The sequence below is a fragment of the Cucurbita pepo genome, chromosome 11 (assembly GCF_057944985.1).
Source record: "Cucurbita pepo subsp. pepo isolate OVF chromosome 11, ASM5794498v1, whole genome shotgun sequence".
Taxonomy (NCBI): domain Eukaryota; kingdom Viridiplantae; phylum Streptophyta; class Magnoliopsida; order Cucurbitales; family Cucurbitaceae; genus Cucurbita; species Cucurbita pepo.
This window is the reverse complement of record NC_141808.1, coordinates 15,793,488-15,818,939: the sequence shown is the minus strand read 5'-3', so window position 1 is coordinate 15,818,939 and position 25,452 is coordinate 15,793,488. Positions and strand designations below refer to the sequence as shown.

The following is a 25,452-nucleotide window of genomic DNA, read 5'->3' as shown; positions in this document are numbered from 1 at the left end:
AGATATTGATGATATGGCTGGGCTACTAACGTTGACTTACATACTATAAATAATATTAAAATACTATTTTTGAATCGGTATTTTGAGTTTCATTTCATTTTTATTTTAGTCACAGAATTTTTTTAATAAATCTTAAAAATAGTCATATTATTAATATATTTTTTATTAAAATAATTAGTCTTTATTATCATTTACCTTTTAAATTTGAAAATATATTCCCACCCTTCTTAATTAATATAATTATAAATTTTGATTTTTTCATAAATTTTTTAATAATAAAATATAAAAATATATTTATAAAAAAAATTAATTCTAATAGACCAATTTTTTTAAAGGTAAAAATATAATTTTGGGTTTGGTAAAATTATTATTATTATTTACATAAATTAGAGAATTATAAAATTTGAGTAAAATTGGATTTAAAAAGTAAAAAGTAATTAAAAAAAAGGACAAAAGGTATAATTTAAGTAAAATATTTATAAAATTGAGAAAATTCCGTGGAATTATACCCATAAAAATAATAATGCGAAAAAGCCTCGAAATTGTAGCCGAAGTCTGTTAAATTATTTGAAAAAAAAAATAAAAAAAAAAAAATAAAAAATGTTCAAACGGGAATTGGATTCTGCCGCACCGGCACAAGGCTAAGATCACAGCACAGCCGGTACAACTAACACCATTTCTCTCTCTCTACTTTGCTTTCACTGAGCAGTCTTCCAGGGTTTCTCTCTCATCTTTCGCTTCCTATGGAATTGTAAATTCCACCAAATCTTTGGACTCTATTACGATTTCTGTTTGCCAGTGCGTTTTTATTTATTCAAAGCGGATTTTTCACGCCGAAGTTTCAATTCGTCTCCAATTCTGTTTGTGTCTTTGTGTTCTCTTACAGGTTCTTCTCCTACGGGACGGGTGAGTTCTTTTTTAAATTCTTTTCTGCCTTTTTTTGTTTGTCGTGAGTTGAAGAATCTTCTTGTTTGACTGTTTTGTTGTGTTTTGTTGTTTGAGAGCTTAGTCGGTGTGTATTTTGCTGAATTTCTGCTGGTTTTTTTTTTGATTTTTTTGTTTGGTTTTGGTGTTTGTTTGATCGGAGGTTGGTGTTTTTTGTGTTTTGAGTTTGGAAATGGGACGGAATTTGTAATCGGATTTGTGTTTAGAGCGACTCTGATTTGTTGTTCGAGACGTGTTTGTTTTGAACGATCTGTTTCGGAATAAGCTCAGCGATGCGTCGCTGATCCTCACCGGAAATGGGTTTGGTTTGACTTTCTTGTGGTTGACTGATTGATACAAAATGGAACCCAGATTTTTGTTTAGAAAATTGGGCAATGGGACATTACTTTTCTTTCCTGTTAGCTAAGAACAGGGTGGATGGGAAGCACGTGGTCATTAACTTTTATGATCTGTAACTTTGAGATTTATTGTTTCTTTCTTTCTTTTTCCTATGTTCTTTCCTTCAATTTGCTTCTTAATCAAATTCAAATTGTTGGTCAACGATTATGAGAAATTAACTTTTCTGAGTGCAGAATCATTGTTACCCAAGCTTTGGATGCAACAGAAGAATTGCTTTTGAATTTGGTGTATTGTGACGAGGAGATATGAGTACGAAACTCTTGCATATTCAGCCCAAGGAATTACAATTCATATGTAAGTGCATCATTAGTAATACTTGTTATTGCTTGCTTCTTGAAAAAGAATTGAAGTAAAGTACCTTGCTGTTTTCAGTTGAATTGAGGAAACAAAGTACGTGCACAGTTCAACTTGCAAATAACACTCATCATCATGTTGCGTTTAAAGTATGAACAGTCTTCTTTTCATTTTATTTGTCTCTTGTTTGTCTCATAGTTCATGTGATTTCTCATGTGATATATGTAATAATATTGTAATGTTTGGCAGGTTAAAACTACATCACCTAAAAAATATTGTGTTCGACCAAATGTTGGAATAATTTTGCCAAAATCGACATATGAATTTTCAGGTACGTTCTTCATAAGTCCCAACTAAAACATTTAGGCACGAGAAAGGAGAGTTTATAGATATTGGTAATGAAGTTACTGCCGTCACCATTCAAGTTTCAACGAATTTTGTATTACTTTACAATGTGTTTTCTTGTGTCGAATCAATTATGAGGGATATCAAGCCTTCTTGAAAATTTTTGAAAGGCAATTTGGAAACATACACCATTCAGTGTTTTGTGGATAAAAAACTCTTAAGAATGTCTAATATCATGAGATGATCCTGTCCTGCATTTAACAAATATGTCTCCCATGAAGTTTTAGGGTATATAGTCTTATGAGGTTAACCGTCTTACCCTATTACATGTTTCTTTTTTTAAAAAAGAAAAATTCTAAATCTGGAACTATCTATGGTTGTTGTTGTTGTTTTAAAGTTAATTTCTTCTGTGATTATGATGTAGTTATAATGCAAGCTCAACGGGCTGCCCCACCTGATATGTTGTGTAGAGACAAGTTTTTAATTCAAAGCACAATTGTTCCTTCAGGGATGACAGAAGAGGACATCACCGCAAGTATGGTAAGTTCTTGTGGATACAATCAGCTTTCATTCTTTAGGTTTTTAAATGTTCTCTCTTTTTTCAGTTTTTAAAAGATGGAGGTAAATATATTGAAGAGGATAAGCTCAAAGTGGCTCTCATTAGTCCGCTGAATTCCCCATTACTCTCGCCTACCGATGATGGAGCATTGGGCGCAAGCATGGATGAAGTTATGAAACTTAATGAGCATAGTGGACCATTAAGAGATGGGATAGCCACCAATAAAACTCCAAAGCTGAAAGATCAAAATGGTTCATCGGATGAGGTACGTTCCTCTGGGGTTTCGTCACTAAGAGATCAAAATGGACAATCAAATGAGGGGATGACCAATGAGGCTTCAAGATTCAAAGATGATTTTGTTGCATTGAAGGGGGTGCGGACCATTGAAGCTTTAAAACCATCTGATCAAAATGGAGCATTGAGGAAGGAGGTTCTGCCTCATGAGACTTCAAGACTGATGGATCAAAATGGAACATCAAAGGAGGAGCTGCCTCATGAAGCATTAAAACTGAGCGATCAAAATGGAGCATTAAAGGAGGAGGAGTTGAGTGTTGAAGTCCCCAAAAAAAGAGTTCAAAATGGAGCACTGGACTGGCCAGCATATGAAACTTCAAATGTTGAGAATCTACCACCAACCGTTGTTGATGTTCAACCTCCACCATTTGAAAGAATAGTAAGGACAAACTTTCTTATCTGTATAGAGTTCAATTTTTTGTTCTCCCTCTCTCTCTCTCAAAAAATGCTCCTAAGGGATCGCATCAACATTTTTCTTATTAAATTTGATGTTATACTGCCTAATTGTTGTTGGTCTATGAATCTGTTGGTGGTCTCTTTGTAACCTCTTCCACATTCTCTAGGGAGGGTGCCTTATCTTCCTTTTTTTTTTCCCCCAATAGAAAGTGTTTCCTTTCTTAAAAAAAAAAAAAAAAAAATCAAATTGTGGTAGCAGGAAATTATATAGCAATCTGTTTACTTGGACAGTGTCATGACTTGGCCATTGTTCAATCTGATTGGTGGCATTGTCAATTGATACGTTCTGATTTTCAGTTTCTTGACAATTGAAGTTTTTCTCTTGTGCATCAGTTTCCTGAGGGGGGGCTAGCATATAAAACTTCACATGTGGAGGATCCAGTACCAGAAACTGTCGCAATTCGCCCTCCAGATTTTAGTGTAAAAGTAAGGAAAAACTTGTTTTCTATATAGACTTCAATTTGATGTTATACTCCTAATTGTTGTTGATCTAAGAATCTGTTGGTGGTCTCTTTGTAACCTCTTCCACATTCTCTAGGGTTTCCTTTTTATCCCGAATAGAAAGTGTTTCCTTTCTTAAAAAAATCAAATTGTTGCAGGAAATTGTAAAGCAATCTGTTAACTTGTACAGTGTCGTGGCTTGGTCATTGTTCAATCCGTTGGTGGAATTGTCAATTGATATGTTCTGTGATTTTCAATTTCTTGACAATTGAAGTTTTTCTCCTGTGCATCAGTTCCCCGACAGTGTGGATGAATCCCTAGAGCTGAACAATGGTGTGTCGAGATTACAAAAGTCTGCTGAGATAAAGAAAGCAGCAGAACTGGACCTGGTAACACTGAAAAAGGCTGAACAGCTAAAGTTAGTTAAGGACATTGAAGAGATGAAATCAAAGCTAAATGATATTGAATTAAAGCTTGGAGAGGTGAGTTTTGAGTCCCTTTTGTGCTTTTCTTGTGTTTTTGCAGCTTTTACATGTAGGAATATAACGAACCGGTGAGTTTTAAGCTATAATTGAGAATCTGGTCAGTGAAATTGTTTGTCCTCATCTAATTTCAATTCGGAAATACGGCTCTAATTGATTTACTTCGTTCATTCATATTCAATTCGTGATCTATGAACTTATGTATGAGTATGTTCTAATAGCATATCATTCCAGTTAGCAATGCTATGATGGAAGAAGTAGTTTTGAAACCATTAGAAAGAGAGTTCCATAAAGAAGCCAAAAATTTAGTATTGTTTAAAAAATCACTAAAATCTTATATGTCCATCCTCGAAAGTTCTGCACTCTGTCAAATATTAACTTCTGATAAGATTCATTTTACTCTGTTGCAAATTGCAATCCCGGGAGCCACTAAAGTCCTGTCTTCCGAACATGGGTTATAAGGCTCCTTGGGTTGGATGTACAATTATGCAACTTTTGCGGTTGATTTTGATTTTTCATTGCATTTAGAGAAGCTTTGTTGTGTGCTACAGATTGATTCTTAAAATTTGTTATCATCTGTTTATTATTATTCCTTTTAAGACTTCATTTTATCATAATCTCAGTACCCAGAAATGAAATGTTGATAGAAATGGAAAAAACTACTTTCCTAATATTCATTTCTCCATTTTTACTTTTTATGGCGCCCAATACAATTGTAATGATGATCTTTTGTCCCATTGTTTAATAGGCTCAAGGTACCATTTCAATGCTGTTCGAGTCGAGGAGATTAAGTGCTCAAGAAGTAAAACACTTGAAGGAGAAATTGGTAACTTCCTGAACCATATTTTTCTGTTAGTGGATGCCGTTCTTCCATGTTTAGAGTCTTGTGATGTCCATTTGATAGAAATATTCAAGCCTGGTCACCTAAGGGGTACCCTAATACTAGAGAGATTAGGAACTTTTTGCTTAGATTCAAAAGGGCCAAGTGTAGCTTTACCCTAGGTCCCCGACGGTAAGGAGAAGATGTCTTTGTTGTGGATTGTTGGAAGAGGAGTCCCACATCGACTAATTAAGGGTTTGATCATGAGTTTATAAGTAAGGAATACATTTCCATTGGTATGAGGCCTTCTAGAGAAGCCAAAAGTAAAGCCACGAGAACTTATGCTCAAAGTGGACAATATCATACCATTGCAGAGGGTCGTGATTCCTAACAATCTTCAAGGTCCTGAGTTGAAAGTTCCCACTTGAAAAGTTAGAAATCGGTATTGTCTTTCAGAACTGAATTTAGATTGGCTGCAAAGTCTTCTTAGGGTCCTTACATGTAATTGTGTCTGTGTTTACTTCACGAAATCAATCAAGAAACAAGAAACATTGTAATTCAATTCAGCTGCTTGTTATATTTTGGAAGTACTACTATTAGGAATTCATTCATCCTGCCCATTGAACTGTTCATGGACACCCAGTTTTTGTATAACACCATTGAATTTCAGATAGTTCCTCAATATTTATATGCAAGATTTCTCTACCTTCTATATCGTCTCGTGATTCCATGTTTCATCTCGCTATTTTCACAGATGGAACTGAGTAGGAAGGGCAGGGCGAGCAATCAAGTCGGTTTTCCTCCTTTGTTTATCTGTATGGTGGCGCTTATTTGCGTTGTGCTCGGATTCATTTTGCACCATTGAAGGTATAAGGTAAGGTGTAGAGGATTGCAGAAAACATGTAAAGGAATATCTTAGTTTATGTAGATAGATGGGGTAGCTAGCGTGCTGGGTGTTATCAATAAGATGCAGATTTTGATTTTGGGCACTGGAAGTTTGCTGCTTATTTAGTGTGCAATTCAGATTTTGAGTATAAATGTTAAGTGAGATGTTCATCTGCTTTTACTAATGTTGGCTTTCTTGTCTATTTTAAACTAAATTTATGGAATTTTCATCTTATTTTGCATTGGAATGTCTTTTTTTTTTTCTTTATTCTTGTAAGTGAAATTACTTTTGGTCTTGTCGGGATACAAGTTGTGGCATCGTCCTAATTAGTTGTTAGTTGATAGTTCGTTCGGATGAGTTGGTTGTAAACATATGAGTAAGAGGGAGTATAACTGATAGACCTATTGGATAGAGGTGTTCATGGGTAATCGGGGTTATGAAATCTTTTTTAGACTCAACCCAATTGCTAGGGTTCCTCGCACACCCCTGCACGCCTCCCGCGCGCGCTCCCCCGCACACCCCTAGCACGCTCCTTGCGCGTGCGAGCCCCGCACACCCCTCGCATGCTCCCTGCGCGTGCGAGCCCCGCACACCCCTTGTACGGCCCCCACGCGCTCACCCTGCACACCCTTGTATGCCCCCCGCGCGCGAGCCCTGCACACCCTTGTATGCCCCCCGCGCGCGAGCCCTGCACACACTCGTACGCTTCCCGTGCGCGAGCCCTGCACGCCCTCGCACACCCCCCTACCCCACACCAAATTTTTTCAACCAAAACAACCTTCATTAAATAATGAACTCAATCCGACCATAAAGCGAATCAACTTATTTTTTTTTATATTTTTAGTCCACTTTTTTTGCCACATTTTATTTTATGACTTGATGAAGATTGTTACACCATTAATTAGTGGGCGATTTAACATAAATTAAACTTAAAAGATCAAATTTGTAACATATATTTAAGTTTTAAAGCCTAATTTAATGAAATAAAAAACGTAGGATCCAAATGGATAAAAACGAAGTGTAGAGGTCAAATTTATTTATTTAAAAATTACAATGAAAAATAACGTTATATTTTAAGTTTTCAGTATTTTTAATACATGTTTGATGACACATATAAATTATTATCAATTAAAATTTTTATGAACATATTTTATGTTAATTGTACAATTATATAACTTATAATGTATTGTGTTATAACTGTTTTAATTTTAACCATTTTTTTTTTATAATATAGAATTAATATATTTATAAAAAAAATTCATATTTTTTAATGTTAAAATTTTAAATTCTTTAAATTTTTTATTAATTTGTTCACAAGATCCAAAGCATTAAATAAAATGCCAAATAAATATTTGTGTTAAATCCATTTAATTTAATGTATTTGAAAATCTGCATAAAACACCAAAAAATAATTTTTTTTTTTTTTTTTTACACAAAAATCCAATTTTATAAATTTCATATGGTACAATGTTTTATAATTAATTAATGCATAAAATAAAAAGTGAGCTAAAAAAAAGGAAAAAAAAGCAAAGAAAAAAATAAGCAAGGAATCTAAAACCATCTCTTCATCCTCTTAAACAAAAACCCAGCTGCTCTGCTGATTCAATCGCTTCCCGCCGATCTCTTTGGTATTTTCCGATTCGTTCATTTCCGGTCTCAGTTCAATTCGTCGTTTCAATTTCTTCTCTCTTTCATGATCTCAACCTGATCGATTTACACTTACGGATTGATTACCAGATGGTCCACGTTTGCGAATCTTCGAATTGAGCTGCAGAGTTGTGAAAGATGTTGAGATTCCAAGTGGGCGGGAAGGTGGTCGAGAGAGTTGACTTGTTGAGGAAGAAACACTGGGCATGGCGGTTGGATCTGTGGCCATTCGCCATTCTTTATGTGGCCTGGCTTGCCGTCGTTGTTCCTAGTATAGACTTCGGGGATGCTCTCATTGTTTTAGGTGGACTGGCGGCTCTTCATGTTCTGGTCTTGCTTTTCACTGCTTGGTCGGTTGATTTCAAATGTTTTGTTCAGTACAGTCAGGTGCCGTTCTACAACCATCATTCTTTTCTTTCGTTGGTTTCGTACTTGCATTTGATGATGCTTATGCATTGCCATTGCATTTGAGACGTAGACTTGTCATGTTGTTGCCTGCAGTATGTTTAGCTGCATATGTGCAGCATAACCGTAAAATATTACTTTTTCTATCTTTCTATGTTTCTGCTGGATTTGAGGGTGTATATTCAATAGTTCGACTTTCAGTAGGAGTTCACAAATTACCCATTTTCTCTGATTGAATTTCATGGAGCTTGGTTGGAAATTAGAATCCCTGTTCTTTGATTGAGTACTTTTCCCATTGAATAGTCTTTCATATATTTCTATCCATAGTCCCCAATCGATTGCATTTTCAGCATTAGTGCATGGAATCTTCACACTTTGCCTATCTCTGGTTACCAGTTTAGAGATATTACCCTTGATTGAGTGGTCACCATGAAAATTTGGAACACTGGATGAGTGTCTAAATCTTATTGCTTAATCAACGAAGAGAATGATTTGAGCTTGATCGTTCCTATTTCTCATACAGATAACGCACAACTTGGATTTAAAGCCATGTTTTCACATAGGTAATTTAGTCTATCATTGTATATGATTTATTAACGCTTTCATGGTTGAGCATCCAGATCAAATTTAACCTCCTTAGAAAATTCCCTTCCAATCTGCCTAAGGAACGTTTTTATTAACCACCATTATTACACCAGTTAACTTCTGTTAGTCTGTGCATAGAACCCTGATGGTGTTGTTTTGCTTAACTTTTGCTTATTCTTCCTCCTTCTCTCTCCCCGCATGTGTTGAACTATTTTGAATGAGTTTGAACTTCCCTTGTGTGTACCAAGAGTTGATGATTGGCTGATGCAAATTCTGCTGGGGAATGGGGATGCATTTTGATGGTAAGTCTTAGGTCCTTTGGATGTTTGCAGTGAGAGCTACCCTTTGGTTAACATGGAAGGAGTGGAACCTTAGAATTTTTGAGGTGAAGGTGAATACTCAGGGTTCTTTTGTGTATGTCATACAACATTTGGCTCCTTGGCGGAGCTAAAACCACAAGGGTTCTTTGTAATTTGTAGTCTTTACACGACTTGGAAAGTCTTTTTATGATTGTATTCTATGGGAGGAAGTTTCCTTGTTCCCTTTTGTCGCATTGATATAATTCTCGATCACTTCCCATCAAAGAGAGAAAAGAAGGAAAAACCATTTTCTCCATGGTTGACGTGCTTTCTACTGTTTTCACTTAGAAATTTTATATTTTTAAAGTTCAAACTGATCTCTTTTCTCATACTTCTTTATTACTCGGATTCGTTAAAATTTTTGAAACGTACTTGCCTAATATTCTAGTTGTGATTATGACTTAAAATTTAATTTGAATGAAAGCAATATAGTTTGTAAGTATCTTATGTTTGTGCATGATGCTCTTTTGAGATGCAGGTTAATGATATTTACCATGCTGATACATGCAAGATAGTTCCTGCAAAATTTTCAGGCTCGAAAGAAATTGTTCAGCTTCATTTTCGTAAGATTGTAAGTGATTAAGCATGCATATCAAGATCTTGATTGAAATTCTAAATTAGGCATTGTAAATATTTACTTTTGATAAAGCGTGGGGTGCATATCAAGATCTTGAATGAGCGAACTTATTTTTTATTTTTTATTGAACGTCAAAATATATAGTGGAAAATGTCAATCAGCAAGCATTTATGTACGAGGACCACTTTTGATGGTAGATGAATGTTTACAATTATCAACATAATAATAAACTAATCTAAGGTCAATCCTGATAATAACCTTCTACTAACCTAGTTAAACAATTCAAACAAATAAGAATACAAATTATTTTTGATTTAACTAGCAAGTATACATCAGATTGTCTTCTTGTTGTTTGTTATGGAGACCATTATAATTACGAGGGTGAAATGAGTTCTACATGGACACCGAAATTTAAAAATTATGAATTTTTAATGGAACAGATTTTACTTCAAGATATTTGTCCCATGGGTAATTATTGTAGTTTGTTAGCTTTTTTCTCTTTTTTTTTTTTTTGTTCCTTTTGTTTTGGAATTCTTTTTATTTATTTACTTTTTATTTCCATTGTATTTTTGGATTATTTATTGGTTCGTGCGCATCATCCTTGTGCAAGGGCATTGTTAATCTTCTCCATATCATTCCAATTCCAATTTTATTTGATTGCATATTCTTTCATTGAGAAATGAAAACTGGATTTTCATAGAAAAGGGAAGAACTGTTTCTTCGGGTGTACAGTCTTCCCTGCACTCTGATTCTGACCTTGTTTTTCAAAATTCTAGTATCTGTTCTTTTCATTATCAGTCACCTTAACTCTTTGCTTTGCAGCTGGCCGGTTCTGCATCTGCAGTGGATACTGAGGAGATCTACTTTGATTTCAGAAAACAAAGATTTATTTATTCGAAGGAGAAGGAAACTTTCTGCAAGCTTCCTTACCCAACAAAAGAAACTGTTGGTTATTATCTAAAGAACACCGGCTATGGCTCTGAGCCTAAAGTTGTAGCTGCTGTTGAAAAATGGGGACGCAATATGTGGGTTTTCTTTTGCGATTCACTTTTACTCTTATTACTTTGTGCTTTGGTTAAATGTGGACGTTTTACAATTGACTGCTGCATGCTTGAATGGCTTGATAATGTTTTACATCTGTGAAATAGCAAAGATAATGTTTCCATAATACATTTTACATATAATGTACACCATTCCACTTATTTGATTGAGTAACTTGAGTTCTCCTGATAATGTTTGCTTGATATCTATCATTTAGAAGGAATATGTTGGACCAAGAAAACCCTGAGTAGTATCAGTTAACAGTTGGACTTCATTAGACTTTTTATGTCAGGGAAGATGGGGAGAAAATGATTGCTACATGCTTCAGGGCATTTTTCATGCAAATCTATGTTTTCTCATCTTTTACTTGGTTCGTCTCTTAACCATTTTTTCTATACACTTTTGGATTAAAAAAATACTCAAGAAGGCCATTTTGTGGACTCCTACTGCAAATGAAGTTTCTGAAACGTGTACACATCATTAGAAGGGCTTTCGGTAATTTTATGAGACCAAGCCTCTTACTTCTCACCAAAATTTCGTGTTTTTGTATCTGGTGTCTTTAACATTCATTAAAAAGTCTGTCATTATTCCCTGTTTCAAATTGATATTGTACTATATGCCTCCTTTATTATTATTATTATTATTATTGTTTTGATGAGAAACAATGTATTAAGAACGAAAGAGGAGGAAACAACTTAGAGGCTGGGGTGGAGGAAATTTTCTTCCAAAAGAACTGCAGAAGAAAAGCCTTCCAATCATTAATAATCTTTATTCAGAAACTACCTGTGGAAGGATGACTTGTTCGATGGAATATTATAAACCTCCCAATAGAAAAGGGAGGCCTCGGTCTTTTCTCGATAAAAAAGAAGAACAAATCTCTCATCGCCAAATGGATATGGAGATATCATTACGAAAAAAAGGCTTTGTAGAGAACTCTTATAAAGGTCAAATATACTTCTACATCAAACAAAAATCAACCCCTCGATCTTTTATAAAAGGGCCTTGGAAGTACATAAAAAAATATAAAAACCTCATCACCAACCAAACTTGCCATAGGGTGGGTGAGGGAGAAAACACATCATCTTAGACCGACCCATGGATTGAAAACACCACGCTAGCCTTGAGGTATCCACTTTTATACAGGCTCTCACATAGCAAAAAAGCCACAATCAAAGAAACTTTGAATGTTGTTGACAAATTATGGGACTTGAAGCTTGTAGGAATTTAAAGACAAATTATGGGACTTGAAGCTTGTAGGAATTTAAAGGATAATGAAGCAACAAAATGGACTGAATTAAGCCTTGACCTCCCTGTGGTATTGTCAAACGAAGCGGACTGACTGACTTGGCTCCCCAGCTCTGACGGGGTCTTTTCTACAAAATCCTTGATGATGAACATGGGGAAAAAAAGTAGAAGTAATAAATCTCGCGCTAGCAAAGACAGTATGGAAAGGACATCAGCCTAAAAGGTAAAGTTCTTTATTTGGAAAATAGCGCATAAAGCCATTAGCACAAGTGAAAATCTTCAAAAAAGAATGCCTTACATCACTCTTTCTCCAAATTGGTGTCTATTATGTAACAAAGAAAACGAATCACAAAGCCACTTATTTATGCAATGAACATACGCCCAAAATTTTTGGACAATGATTCTCAATATATTCAGATGGCATCTCACATTTCTTAGGGAAGTGAAGGATATGACATCTCATCATGGTTTTCTTTTGGAATATGTGGAAAAAAAGAAAATAGAGAATGTTTGCAGAAAAGACACAGACTTGTATACAAAACTTTTTGACAATGTTGTTTACCAAACTATTTCTTAGTGTAAACTGTCTAATATTTTTACTTCCTATAGTTATACCTCCCTCATTGCAAAATGGGAAGGTTTTTTGTAAACATCAATAATAATATGGATATTATTATTGGATGCGAGGAATTGAAGTTGTGGAACCTGATCCTTGTTACAGACTTATTATCTTTAATAGTTTGTTTAATGCTCTTTTTCTCTTCATTTTTTGCTTTACAGATTTGAGTATCCACAACCTACGTTCGTGAAATTAATGAAAGAGCAGTGTATGGAACCATTTTTTGTGTTTCAGGTTGACTCTATTTTATCCAAGGGATTTTGTGTTTACTTTATAGTTGCTCTCCCTTCTCTCTCCCCCTCTATCCCCCCCACCCCCAACAACCCCACTTGATTTGTTTTAAGAGGCATTTTTTTTTAATATTTCTCTTACGGCTGTACCTTTTCTGCCTTCTCCCAGGTTTTTTGTGTGGGGCTATGGTGTTTGGATGAGTATTGGTATTACAGCCTGTTTACTCTGTTTATGCTGTTTATGTTTGAGTCAACAATGGCAAAAAGTCGGTTAAAGACCTTAAGTGAGTTAAGGCGTGTTAGAGTGGATACTCAGACCTTAATGGTGCATCGTTGTGGAAAGTATGTCATTTTTACCACTTGGACTATTTATCTTGTTTTTTTTTTCCCCCGACTCTGCTTCTTGACATGTAAACGTGATGGTGTAACTTAGGTGGGTGAAGCTACCTGGAACTGAGCTTTTGCCAGGAGATGTTGTCTCTGTAGGGCGTGATTCTGGTCGGAGTGGTGAAGATAAGTCTGTACCTGCTGATATGCTTATCTTGGCTGGAAGTGCTATTGTTAATGAAGCCATTCTTACTGGGGAGTCTACACCACAATGGAAGGTGTTTCTTTTTGTATTTTGTATTTTTATTTTTCTGTCACCCCCCACCTCCAAAAAAAAAAAAAAGTAAAAGACGAAAAAGAAGAGCTGACAACATTCAGAATGTACAAAATAGCATACTTTCTACAACAATCATAACTGAATAGCTCCCTAAAGCTGAAGCAATGTATACTTGCAAGTTAATACCTAGAATTAATTTCAAGTACTGAATAGTTTTGAAAAGTTACAACTCAAATTTCAAGAAAGCATTTCAGCTAGGTATTCTTTTCATACTTAACCTATAGTATCTATACAATAGTTTTGTTAAATAATATTAATGTGAAGCTGAGTTATTTAAATAAGTTCCTGAGTGGGGTACTTTATTAGGGTTGAGAAGGATATGAAAAATTTTATATCTATGCTTCATAACCACATTAACTAGAGCTTACCTTCCCAGGTTTCAATATCTGGGAGAGGAATTGAGGAGAAGTTATCAGCTAAAAGAGACAAAAGTCATATGTTATTTGGTGGGACCAAAATATTGCAGCATACTCCAGATAAGGTAGTTTTTCTTAAAAGAAATTTGGTGTCTTTAGTTTTGATCTTGTGAATATTCTCATGTTTATGATTTATTGGGTGGAACAGACCTTTCCTCTTAGAACCCCTGATGGTGGCTGCCTGGCAGTTGTTTTGAGGACTGGTTTCGAAACAAGTCAAGGGAAACTAATGCGCACAATTTTATTTTCTACGGAGAGGGTAACTAATTTGACATTTATTGGTTTGCAACTGTAATGAAATTTGTACTATGCTTATTGTCCAAGATACGATAATATATATGTATTTACCTTTTTCTCCAATTGTAGGTTACAGCTAACAGTTGGGAAAGTGGCCTATTTATTATGTTCTTAGTTGTATTTGCCGTTATAGCTGCTGGTTACGTACTTGTAAAGGTATGGTGAAATACTTTCTGTGCTCAAGTTGTAGATCTCAATGATATAGGGTGAAGTTAGTTTCTTCGATGCAGGGATTGGAAGATCCCACGAGAAGCAAGTACAAGCTTTTCCTTAGTTGCTCACTTATAATCACTTCTGTAATTCCTCCTGAACTACCAATGGAACTGTCAATAGCCGTTAATACATCATTAATTGCTCTGGCACGTCGGGGAATATTTTGTACAGAGCCTTTCCGAATACCATTTGCTGGAAAGGTAGTCTGCCTCCGCCTGTCTAGTGAATTTTCACCTCTGTTTTTGCAATTAAGTCCACTTCAAACTCTTTTCTTCTTTACACAATGTGAGATCGTTAATTTATCTTCAGATCATATACATGATATATTTATTCATTGTTTTGTATTTCCAACCTTTGACGTATTAACTGGTAAGACAACTTTCTATCAGTTGTCATGCCATTACAAAATTATAAAGCTTCCATTGGGAAATATCTTATTTTGATAAGAAACCAAAACTATCATTAATGAAAGAAGAATTACAAAAATGGGTGGTAAATATCATAAATACAAAAGAGAGTGGAAGCCATACACCAAGAGTCATTAAAGAGCATGATCTCCAGTTTTTTTTTTTTTTTTTTTTTTTTTTTTAATGGTTTTACCTGTGTTATTGAAAGTTCATGTTTACTTCAAATTTCTTATAAAACAATATTGACTGCACATCCCCAAAGAAGCTGGTCAATGGCGTTGGGCATGGATGAGTGGTGGGACCAAATGATATCAAATTGTTGGAAGAGGAGAGACGATAGATTCTAAGTAGCTTGGTAGTGTAAAGGCAGATTATTGCGCTCCTATGAGTTCTTTGTGCAAGGCAGGCCTAAAGAAGAAGAGAGTTATACTAACCACGATGAGCAATTAGTGCTATGTATAAATGGTTTAGAGGGACTGAGTTGAGTTTAAGTTCGGGTTAGGATTTAACATACTATGTGTTACCCTTTTTTTCTTTTCTTTTGAATAAGAAACGATAAAACACTAAATTCCACAAAACCAACAACCTAAAGGACAAAGGGACAAGGATCCCTCCCCAAACCAAAGGATGTACAAGAAGAAGACCGTACAATCTAGGTTGACAAGGAGAGTAGTTAATACAAAATTTTGTGTTGGTTACCTCGTTTAGAGGCTGTAAACTGTACAAAACCACAAAAGTATATATTTTTATAAAAAAGATTGAACTTATTTGTGAGTTACCTTCGCAATTAAATGTATTAAGGTTCGGCGGTTATTCCGTGGGAATTGTCAAGGTGCATGCTATCTAGTCCAAACACTTGAGGATTTAAATGCTTTGTGAAATTGATTAAGAATAGAGCTCTTATTTACAAGGAATGTTATGTTGGAGCCACAATGGTGATAACACAGTTGCGAACAGTCTCTATTTGTATATATATGAGGAATATTAGTTGGGAAATGTTAGTATTATATATTCTTCTCAAAAAAAAAAAAAAAAATGTTAGTATTATTAAGATGCTTTTTATTTTTATAGGAAACTGTAAATTTTCATTGACTGAATGAAATTACAAAAATATGAGATCCTATCTAATGGATTATAAACAAACGTCTCCAATTGGTTATTAGAGAAGATGAACTATAATTACAAAGGGAGCGTTCAATTTATACCAAGTGATAAAAAGAAAAATAGATGTAAGAAAAGATTGGGTGTTTATTTCCTGAATGAAATTCAACCAAAGGATTATTCATATTAGTATCAACCAAAGGATTATTAATATCAGTATTATTAAGATACTATCTGCGCATGTTTGTCATTAGACATTACGTTAGTGAGGGAGTTGGTTATAAATGGAGAGGTAAAATTTGGGTAAGTTTTGGCCTCTCGAAGTGCTTGGATATTGTAATATCTTCTTTCTTTATTTTGTAATACAATTTCAATGTTACTTGTTTACTTCTATTTTCAAGATCCGGGTCCTATCAAGGACTTGTAGTTTGTTGCAGTTTATTATGGCTTTTCCTTGGTGTTTTAACTGACTTTGGACGGTTGAATGTCTTAGACTTGTTTGTGATTATCTTTAAGTTTACATCTAATCGCCAACAATTGGGGCTGCTTGTAATTTTTATTGTTTTTTTAATATTATTTTGTAGCTCTGATATCGGTTGATTTTGGTTCTGGCTTTGTGTTGATGTATTGCCTTTTTAGAGCTGTAATTCATAAATCTGTGTTGCGTAAGTTCGCTTTTATTCTGTTTTTGTTTGGTTGGCATGTTAGTACCTTTCTATGTGTGTATTTGTAATTAATTTTTTGTTATTGTTTTTTTTTTCTGCAGGTTGATATTTGTTGTTTCGATAAAACAGGAACGTTGACATCAGATGACATGGTTTGTTCATATTGAACTCAACATACGGAAATAGTTATCCATTATGTAATTCTATTGAAGATGTTTATTCTTCACTATCTGGGCATCTGTAGGAGTTTCGAGGAGTAGTTGGGGTGAGTGATAAGGAGGATTTGGAAACTGACATGACTAGTGTGTCTTTGCGCACAGTTGAAATTCTGGCTTCTTGCCATGCATTGGTGTTTGTGGACAACAAGTTGGTAAGCTAGCTTCGTTCTTGAATTCTTGATATATCTATCCATGAAAAGAAAAGTTTGCGTGAATATGCTTCTTACAAAATATTGCGTATGGAACACTGTATTTGGTTTTCACTTTTCAACTGGGTGGGAATCTCTGCTTGAAAAGGTTGTTATTAATGGGGTTGATTTGACATTATCTCATGAAACACGTTGCCTTGGACATCCAAACCTTGTACTTTGCTAGCACTTGTTGGATATACATTTGGAGCAAGTGTATTTAAACATTTATTTCAATTTTGAAACCGCTCCTGCTACCTTTGACCAAATGCATTCCCTCTATGTTGGAGTGGCCTTGGCCCGGGTGTTTCGTTCTAGGCTTCTCTTAGTGGATTATTATTATTTCTTACTCTTTTAAGAATTTGAACAAATAACGTAAATAACTCGAACTATCCCAACCCAAATACTTCATGGTTGAGAAGGTTGTGTGACAGAGATTATAGTTTCTATGTTCACAGAAATCGTGAATATATATTCTATATACAAGCAGGACCATCCAATCCCTCTTGAAAGAAAATGTTGAAAACTAAATAACCCGAACTATCCCAAACCAAAAACTTTCACATAATAATGGTTCCCAAGTTTCTGTCAAGGGGGATTCGATGGTCCTGCTTGCATATAGTACCTTTCAGATATATATTCAAATGCAGACTTAGATAAAGGGTATTTATTTGTTTGCACGTGTCAAAATATATTCTTTTTATTTATTTATTTATTTATTTTTTTTAAAATTCATTCAACATTCATATTAAAATTACATCTAGGAACATTACTTTATCTGTTCTCACTTTTCGATAGGTGGGGGATCCTCTTGAAAAGGCTGCACTCAAGGGAGTTGATTGGGCTTACAAATCTGATGAGAAAGCCATTCCCAGAAAGTATGTTCCCCTCCTTTCTTTTAAGGTTCCACAAACATATGAAATTTATGTGTCGATGTACTTATATATGTAAATTATAATGTAGAAAGATTCCTTAAATTGATTGAAGTTTTAGTTTAAATCTGATATCCTATGGAATATGATCAAATTTATAACTTAAATTTTATGTTTACATGTATTATCTCAGCATGTAAAAAGTTGCACGTTGGGCCATGGTCAAACTGTCAACGATAAGATACAAATTTAGATTTGTTTGAGGTTATAAATTGTTTTTTTTGTTCACCTCCCTCGAATGTTAATACCCAAGCTTGCTAATACTGAAAGAGGTAGACTTACTCTCATCCAGTCCATTTGTTTCTCAACTTACTTTTTCTCTTTGTTTAGGGTCCCCATGATGGTTAGTAAGTCTTAGTAGAAGCTTTAGATATACACATAAGTGGCAATGTACTTGTTTTTAACTCTCTCTCTTCCGTACACAAACACGCCATGCCAAATTTCATAACATAGACATTTGAGTGAAACTACATAGACATTTCCACGGAAGGTAGATGCTACGATTGTACTTTGTGCAATCTTTATGCCCGTGCCTTTACTTTTTAGAACAGTCATCCATGCACTTTGAATTCACGTTCAATGTTACTCAAGCATTTTATCTTATCCTCTTCATTCTTCATTACATATTTTGGGTTATCAAAAAAAAAAAAAAAATGCTCCTGCTTTAAGTTTTGTGCATCAGCAACTGCTCTTTCTGTTTTTCTCTAGGTGAGACATTTAGTTCTTATAGTCATCTAACTCTGCATGGCTATGCATTTTTCTTTATTTTCATTGTAGAATTTGTTTTTAATTAATTGCAGGGGAAGTGGGCACGCTGTCCAGATTGTTCAGAGGCACCACTTTGCTTCACATTTGAAGAGAATGGCAGTTGTTGTACGCCTTCAAGAGGAATTTCTTGCATTTGTGAAGGTCTGATTGTTTCCTCTTCATGTCCATCATACGTGTTAGACTTATTTATTTCTAGTTACCTTGTTTCACGAGTAAGACTTTTTTTCCCTTTCCTTTTTGGGATGAAGAACCATACTTTCATTGAGAATCTGAAAGGATATACAATGGGTAACTGAAAAAAAAACCAGCACAACCAATCTTTTAAATGAGGCTAGATTCTTTTACTTATTATTTTTTTTAAAAGAAACCAACTTTCATGAAATTGAGTGAAGGCATAAATAAAGGGGCTTTGAAAAAGAATGGCCCAAATAAACGACAACTGAGACGAAACAGAACAAAAGCCATGCCAATATAACTAGCAACTTTCTTTCAACTGCCCTAATTGAAGTTAAGAAGAACATTTATGACTTCATTCCAGTAGAAATTGTTGTGAAGGATGGTAGCATTAGAAGTTTCTCTCTCTGTTTTGGTGATATAGTTTCTGTTGATACTCCAAGTTCATGGTGATTTATCATTCAAAGACTTTTCAAATTCGGTGGAAGATGAATTTATTTTGTTGTATAAAGATAAGTTGAACGAAGTAGCTGTTGGTTCTAAGGGACCCTTAGTGCATGATCCGCTTCTTAATTTGAAATTTCCAAATGCCTTAAAAATCATTAATTCCACTGATCATGATGGAATTATTGTTGGGCAGTCCTAATGTGGTTGATCCTCTCTCTTTATTGATGAAACTTTTCAACAAGAAGAGCCACAAGAAGAATAGAACCTCGGGAAGACGAAGAGAAACCCCACTTATCCATATGTTCTAATTTTGTATGCATCAACTACTTGGTGTATGCTAGATAGATCATTTTGTAATGATATGCTTAGCAATATTTGTGTTAATTGGAGGGGTTTTCTGAAACCCCATTATTCTTGGAGGACTTCCTCCCTTTTAGTATGTTTCATTTTTATTAATGAAATTTATGGATTTAATAAAAAGAGAAGAAAAGGTAAAATTACAAGAAAACTGCTCTAGTTGTTAAGAATAGAATATAAAAGATCAACTGCAAATCTCTTAGAAAGCTCATAGAGAGCCGGGGAAATGGTCGCTCCCTAAACCTCCTTCCCAGGCTTCTTAAACCCATTAAGACCCTCCTATTTCTCTTGTGCCATAAAATTTAGAAAAGCTCGCTTGCCAAAGTTCAATTAGAGGCTAGAATGAACAGGTGTGGTGTAGCAATTTGATTATATTGAAATCGATTTTGGTGGAAAATTGTATGAATTCTTTGTTTCATAGTTGTATTAACTTTCATGAAGTATGAACACTTTAAGTGTTTGAGTTCTTCACGAAACTGGTAAGATACGCCCATAGATTTGCATCAAGAATGTAATTTGGGAACACAAGGATGAAACGAAAGAATGATGTTATTGTTATTTAATTTCAGACATGTTAGGACATGCTAGGGACACATCTAGCATACATTGGCCTGAATATAAGTATTTAGATTCTAGCACCAGAGTTACATGTCGAGTTTGTTATTTGCCATGCAAATAATTGTTTTAACCTCCCCAGTTTAAATAAACCTTGTCTCTTCATTTCAGGGTGCCCCCGAAACCATCCAGGAGAGGCTCACGGATATACCTTCATTTTATGTTGAGACGTATAAGAAATATACACGACAAGGTTCCCGTGTCCTTGCTCTTGCTTACAAATCACTTCCAGACATGACAGTAAGATATTCGTCCCATCACCCCCTTCCTCCTTCCACATCTATGCATAAATTTAAAATGACCATTCACTATTTTGTATGTTTTGGCCAACATCATCGTTGCCATTTTAGTTGTCCCTGTTAGTTGACAGTTTCATTTTTTTCTTTGGGTTATTTTTCCCACTGTGATTTTCACGATCACCATCTTTGTTTCGGAAACATGGGCACTTTATTTGAGCACATTGTTGTTTATCCGCACAAGCATGTTTGAACATACACTGGAGACATGCTGGACGTGTGATTGAAATCTCTGATCTTTTAAATTACTTGTAAAATCTTGAACATGTTAAGGCCATATTTGAGCATGAAGGGGAATATATTGGGTGACACATGCAACAGAGAAAATGAACAAAACTATTCATAGAAACGTTAGAAAAAGAAAAGTCTTCTTTTAATCAAGTGAAATTATTCACGTAAGGATCTTAGATTTAATGCAAGGAAGGATGAAAATCTATTGGAACTGAACAATAATATTTAAATAAATAAAAAACGAAAAAAAATAATTATATTTCTATTAATAAATCTGCGTAAAAGTAATTTTCACTGTTCAGATCAAGTTTTTTGTGTTTTTCCCCTTTGTAAAGATGTATATTTTGAGGGAAATTGCTCTTATTTTGTTGTTAAATAACATTTTGTCCAAGAAGATACACACTTTATTTACCGTTATTTAAAGTTGCTTTAGATTGAGTAGATGAAGATGGAAGTTCTGTAGTTTATTGAAGTATTAATAGGTGGAAAAGTATATTAAAATATATTTCATTGAAAGTGCCCATGACCCAACTTCTTAGAAAATGTTATATCTCATTGTCTGGATTTTCTCATGTTTGTGTCCATGTTCCTTGGATCATTGTCATTGTCTTCTTTATTGCTGTCATTGTCATCAATATTATGTACTATTTGAAATGGAATGTAAATAAATCTGTAATTTCATTATATAAATGCTTCATTTACCTGGCTGGTTTCTATTTCTTTCCAATATTGTAGGTTAGTGAAGCTAGAGCCCTGGATAGGGACGTGGTGGAGAGTGACCTTACATTTGCAGGTTTTGCGGTAATCAGGGACTTCCTCTCTCTTGTTTCATTTTTAACATCTGATTTTAATCATTTGGAAACCCACTCGTTTTTTTGTCCACCCATAAATGATTCTCCATTCTTACGAAATATGCAGCTTGCAATTAGAGCTATTTTTTTCTGTTTCTCTTTCGTTTCTGTTCTCTTTTGTTTAATGTTCATTAATTACATTCCAGGTGTTCAATTGTCCAATTAGAGCAGATTCGGCTACAATATTATCTGAGCTTAAAGGATCATCCCATGACTTGGTACAGTTTATCCAGCCTAATTATTTCCACTTAATTGTGACTAATAGAAAATACTTGTTGGTTTACTATATCAGTGAGGTTTAAGAGCATCATTATCAATTTCTTAAGGAACTAATCTTCTTTCCATTATTCATTTTATGCGTCTATGATGAGAGGCTGTAGTATGAATTAATCAGTACCAGTGGATTTGTTCTGTTGTGAAACTGACTATGTTCTTTAGTTTATGCACTCCGAAGTGAAAGACTCTTATTCTTCGAAAATTTGATTTTCTGGATTAAGCATCTAACTGGATGAACAAGACATTACGAGAACTATAACTTTTGGAAAATATACTCAATTATTAGTTCTTATATTCTCAATAGAATCTGAAGGTCAACCCACGCTAATTTATGACAGAGCCATTCTAAGTGTAGTCTTAATTGATCTGATGGTACAAAGATTCAACTCAAATTAGGAAGTCCACGTCCATTGAATTTTTAATATCATCTGGACTCTAACCATGGCCGTAAGAATTTTCTTTGATCCCTGAAACCTCTATTTACCTCCTTTGGTCTCTTTTGTATATCATGTAACTGCAAACTCGATTGATTTATCAAGGCAGTCTTGTAGGCCTCGTCATGTCTTATAGGATTCTGCCATCTGCTTAGTAATTTTTTCCTATATTTGCAACCTACCTATCATTCTTTATGGATGTCGGTCACTACCTTTATGTAATTTTGATCTTGGTCTTGTTTTTTTAGATTGGAGTCTTTTCCTTAACAAGTATGGACTCCCGTTTTTTCGGACCTATTGGACCTATTTCTTTCTATATGCCCTTGTATTCCTACATCTTCTCCATAAAAGTTTGGTTCCTTACAAATATATATATTCCATATCTTTTAATAAGTCGTTGAAAATAAATGATTTGAAATTGTTCGATCTTCAATCCCTTTCTGTATCATTCTGAAGCAAGTTTCTTGAGTGAAATACATGCTTTTCTGTTGTATCAGGTAATGATTACTGGTGACCAAGCTTTAACAGCATGCCACGTAGCTAGCCAAGTTCATATTACCTCAAAGCAGATTTTAATTCTCAATTCAAAGAAGGGAACTGAGGAATATGAATGGCTCTCCCCAGATGAGTTACAGACAGTTCCCTACAGGTGAATTTTATGAGTATTTGAAGTCCTCACTTTGGTTCTACTTTTTTTCCCATGCTTCTCAACCGTGCTGGTTTACATCTTTTTCCCACATATGTTAGTGTTTACATTTACATGATTTCTTTATCCTCATATATATTTCGTCAGAGAGAAAGAGGTGGGAGATTTATCAGAGATGTATGATCTGTGTATTGGAGGTGACTGCATCGAAATGCTACAACGCACCTTCACTGTGCTGGATGTTATTCCATACGTTAAGGTTCTCGATCTCTCTTTTGTAAGAGTATTGTTTCTTGCAATGATGCCAACTTGATGCCGTATATCTGAACTGGTCTATCAGGTTTTTGCAAGAGTTGCTCCTGAGCAGAAAGAACTCATATTGACCACTTTTAAGACAGTAGGAAGAATGACGTTGATGTGTGGGGATGGAACGAACGATGTTGGTGCTTTGAAACAGGTCTTGTCTTAAGATGTTTATCGACTTACATTTTAGGGCGTTAACAATTTTAATGTGGAGCAGCAGATAGATTTTGTGCTAGAACATTTAACTTGGATGTTTGAGATGAATTCCTTTTCTAAATAGCATTTATAATTCCCTTCCTTGTTTATCAGGCCCATGTAGGAATTGCTCTCCTGAACGCTGTCCCTCCTCAAAGTGGCAAGTCTTCTTCAGAAGCATCTAAAGACGACGCTGCTCGGTCTGCAAAGTCGAAGAAATCTAAGCTTTCATCCGAATCATCAGGAAAACCACTTCTAGCTGGAGAAGGTTCTTCAAAAAGCAAAGGTAGTGCAAAACTGGATTCTGCTACTGAGCAAGCTAGTAACCGCGCACGGACACCTGCGGAGATGCAAAGACAGAAGCTAAAGAAACTTATGGATGAGTTAAATGAAGAGGGTGATGGGCGCTCCGCCCCTATTGTCAAGCTTGGAGATGCATCCATGGCATCACCATTCACAGCAAAGCATGCTTCTGTTGCCCCGACTACGGACATTATTCGCCAAGGTCGAAGTACTCTGGTGACAACTCTTCAGATGTTTAAAATACTCGGTCTCAACTGCCTCGCTACCGCCTATGTACTCAGTGTTATGTATTTGGACGGTGTAAAGCTTGGCGATGTTCAAGCGACCATCAGTGGAGTATTCACAGCAGCCTTCTTTCTGTTCATCTCACATGCGCGCCCCCTTCCAACACTTTCAGCTGAACGCCCCCATCCACACATCTTTTGTTCTTATGTTCTCCTTTCTCTGTTAGGCCAATTTGCTATCCACTTATTTTTCTTGATGTCTTCAGTGAAAGAAGCCGAAAAGCACATGCCTGATGAATGTATAGAGCCAGATTCAGACTTTCATCCCAACTTGGTTAACACAGTTTCATACATGGTAAGCATGATGCTTCAGGTGGCAACCTTTGCTGTAAACTACATGGGTCATCCCTTCAACCAGAGCGTATCCGAAAATAAGCCATTCCTGTACGCTCTCTTGGCTGCGGTTGGTTTCTTCACCGTTATTACCTCGGATTTGTTCAGAGATCTCAACGACTGGCTGAAACTCGTTCCACTGCCTGCGGGATTGAGGGATAAGCTTCTAGCTTGGGCACTTCTTATGTTCTTGTGCTGTTACTCCTGGGAAAGACTATTGAGATGGATGTTCCCGGGTAAAATCCCGGCATGGCGTAAGCGACAACGACTGGCGGCTGCGAATCTGGAGAAGAAGAAACAGCTGTGAGTGAATTTTTTTTGTAGCAGAATGGGATTGAGCCCATGTATTGTAGCAATAGAAAGAAGGATATGATGATTTATATTTGCCACTGAGGCCTTACTAAGTGGTGGAATTTTGTCAAAATTACTTATAAAATTTAGGTGTAGACTCTGTTTATGGGTAGTCTTAAACTGACAACTTTTGGTTGGAATGATGTTTTTTTTCAAATTCAAACGATGTAAATCCTAATCTAATGAATTGGTCCTACCGAGTTTGATGCTACATTTACGTGCATTGTTACTGTCGTTAGTCTTATAGTTTTAAAACAGGTCTATTAATAATAGTTTTCTCATTCTTATAAGATTTGTTTTGTTCTCATCTTCAACCGATGAGATCTCACAATCCACTCCTTTGGGGGCCTGGCGTTTTCGCTAACACACCGCCCGGCGTTTTCGCTAACACACCACCCGGTGTCTGGCTCTAGTACTATTTGTAACAGTTTAAGCTCATTACTAGCATATATTGTCCACACTCTCTGCTCTAGTATTATTTGTAACAGTTTAAGTTCACTACTATCATATATTGTCTACACTCTTTAGAAGGAATGTTTTGTTTCCCTCCTTTGTTTCCCTCCTTAACTAACGTGAGATCTCACAATACTTGAGTTAACTAGACATAACTCCAATAGTACGAAACTATCAACTTAAGTGTAGTTTAATTGATATAAACCTTATATGATTATATGTTCGTGTTTTCACGTAACAAACAAGAAAAAAAAAAAAAAAAAAAAAAAAAAAAAGACCCACTTGCGGATAGCTTAAATTGAATTTTTTTTTCTTCGATTCTATTTTCGCATTATCGTCCACCAATTCTAATAAAAACGGTAAATTTTTTAATAAATTTATTAATTTTTATAAAATAAAAAATTT

The 25,452-nt window shown here is 35.2% G+C and overlaps 2 protein-coding genes and 1 non-coding gene across 7 annotated transcripts; 2 read left to right on the top strand and 1 right to left on the bottom strand.

The window, feature by feature from the left end:
* The first annotated feature begins 639 nt into the window (after nt 1-639).
* Nucleotides 640-6,162, top strand: LOC111785932 (uncharacterized). 3 transcript variants are annotated; one of them, XM_023666311.2, is made up of 11 exons: nt 668-906; nt 1,518-1,638; nt 1,717-1,787; nt 1,888-1,969; nt 2,408-2,523; nt 2,589-2,807; nt 2,913-3,215; nt 3,626-3,718; nt 4,027-4,215; nt 4,964-5,041; nt 5,790-6,162. In XM_023666311.2, the coding sequence occupies exons 2-11, from the start codon at nt 1,590-1,592 to the stop codon at nt 5,898-5,900; spliced, it is 1,311 nt and encodes a 436-aa protein (XP_023522079.2). In that variant the 5' UTR covers nt 668-906; nt 1,518-1,589; the 3' UTR covers nt 5,901-6,162. The 3 variants fall into 3 exon arrangements, with proteins under 3 accessions (XP_023522078.2, XP_023522079.2, XP_023522077.2); XM_023666310.2 differs by lacking the exon at nt 668-906 and adding an exon at nt 640-661 and having other exon boundaries at nt 2,589-3,215; XM_023666309.2 differs by having other exon boundaries at nt 2,589-3,215.
* A 1,238-nt stretch (nt 6,163-7,400) lies between these two features.
* Nucleotides 7,401-24,805, top strand: LOC111805230 (putative manganese-transporting ATPase PDR2). 3 transcript variants are annotated; one of them, XM_023690192.2, is made up of 22 exons: nt 7,401-7,549; nt 7,659-7,955; nt 9,396-9,488; nt 10,317-10,519; nt 12,561-12,633; nt 12,799-12,971; nt 13,063-13,234; nt 13,670-13,774; nt 13,858-13,968; nt 14,076-14,162; nt 14,237-14,419; nt 16,494-16,544; nt 16,637-16,762; nt 17,597-17,676; nt 18,531-18,639; nt 20,203-20,331; nt 21,354-21,419; nt 21,616-21,687; nt 22,677-22,828; nt 22,973-23,084; nt 23,166-23,282; nt 23,438-24,805. In XM_023690192.2, exons 2-22 carry the CDS (start codon nt 7,707-7,709, stop codon nt 24,548-24,550), a joined length of 3,576 nt encoding a protein of 1,191 aa, XP_023545960.2. In that variant the 5' UTR covers nt 7,401-7,549; nt 7,659-7,706; the 3' UTR covers nt 24,551-24,805. The 3 variants fall into 3 exon arrangements, with proteins under 3 accessions (XP_023545960.2, XP_086984411.1, XP_023545964.2); XM_087128285.1 differs by lacking the exons at nt 7,401-7,549; nt 7,659-7,955 and adding an exon at nt 8,724-8,860; XM_023690196.2 differs by lacking the exons at nt 7,401-7,549; nt 7,659-7,955; nt 9,396-9,488; nt 10,317-10,519 and adding an exon at nt 11,807-12,003.
* Nucleotides 10,058-10,159, bottom strand: LOC111806239 (U6 spliceosomal RNA). Its single transcript, XR_002816789.2, has one exon. It is a non-coding gene; the product is annotated as a U6 spliceosomal RNA (small nuclear RNA).
* Nucleotides 24,806-25,452: the final 647 nt, after the last annotated feature.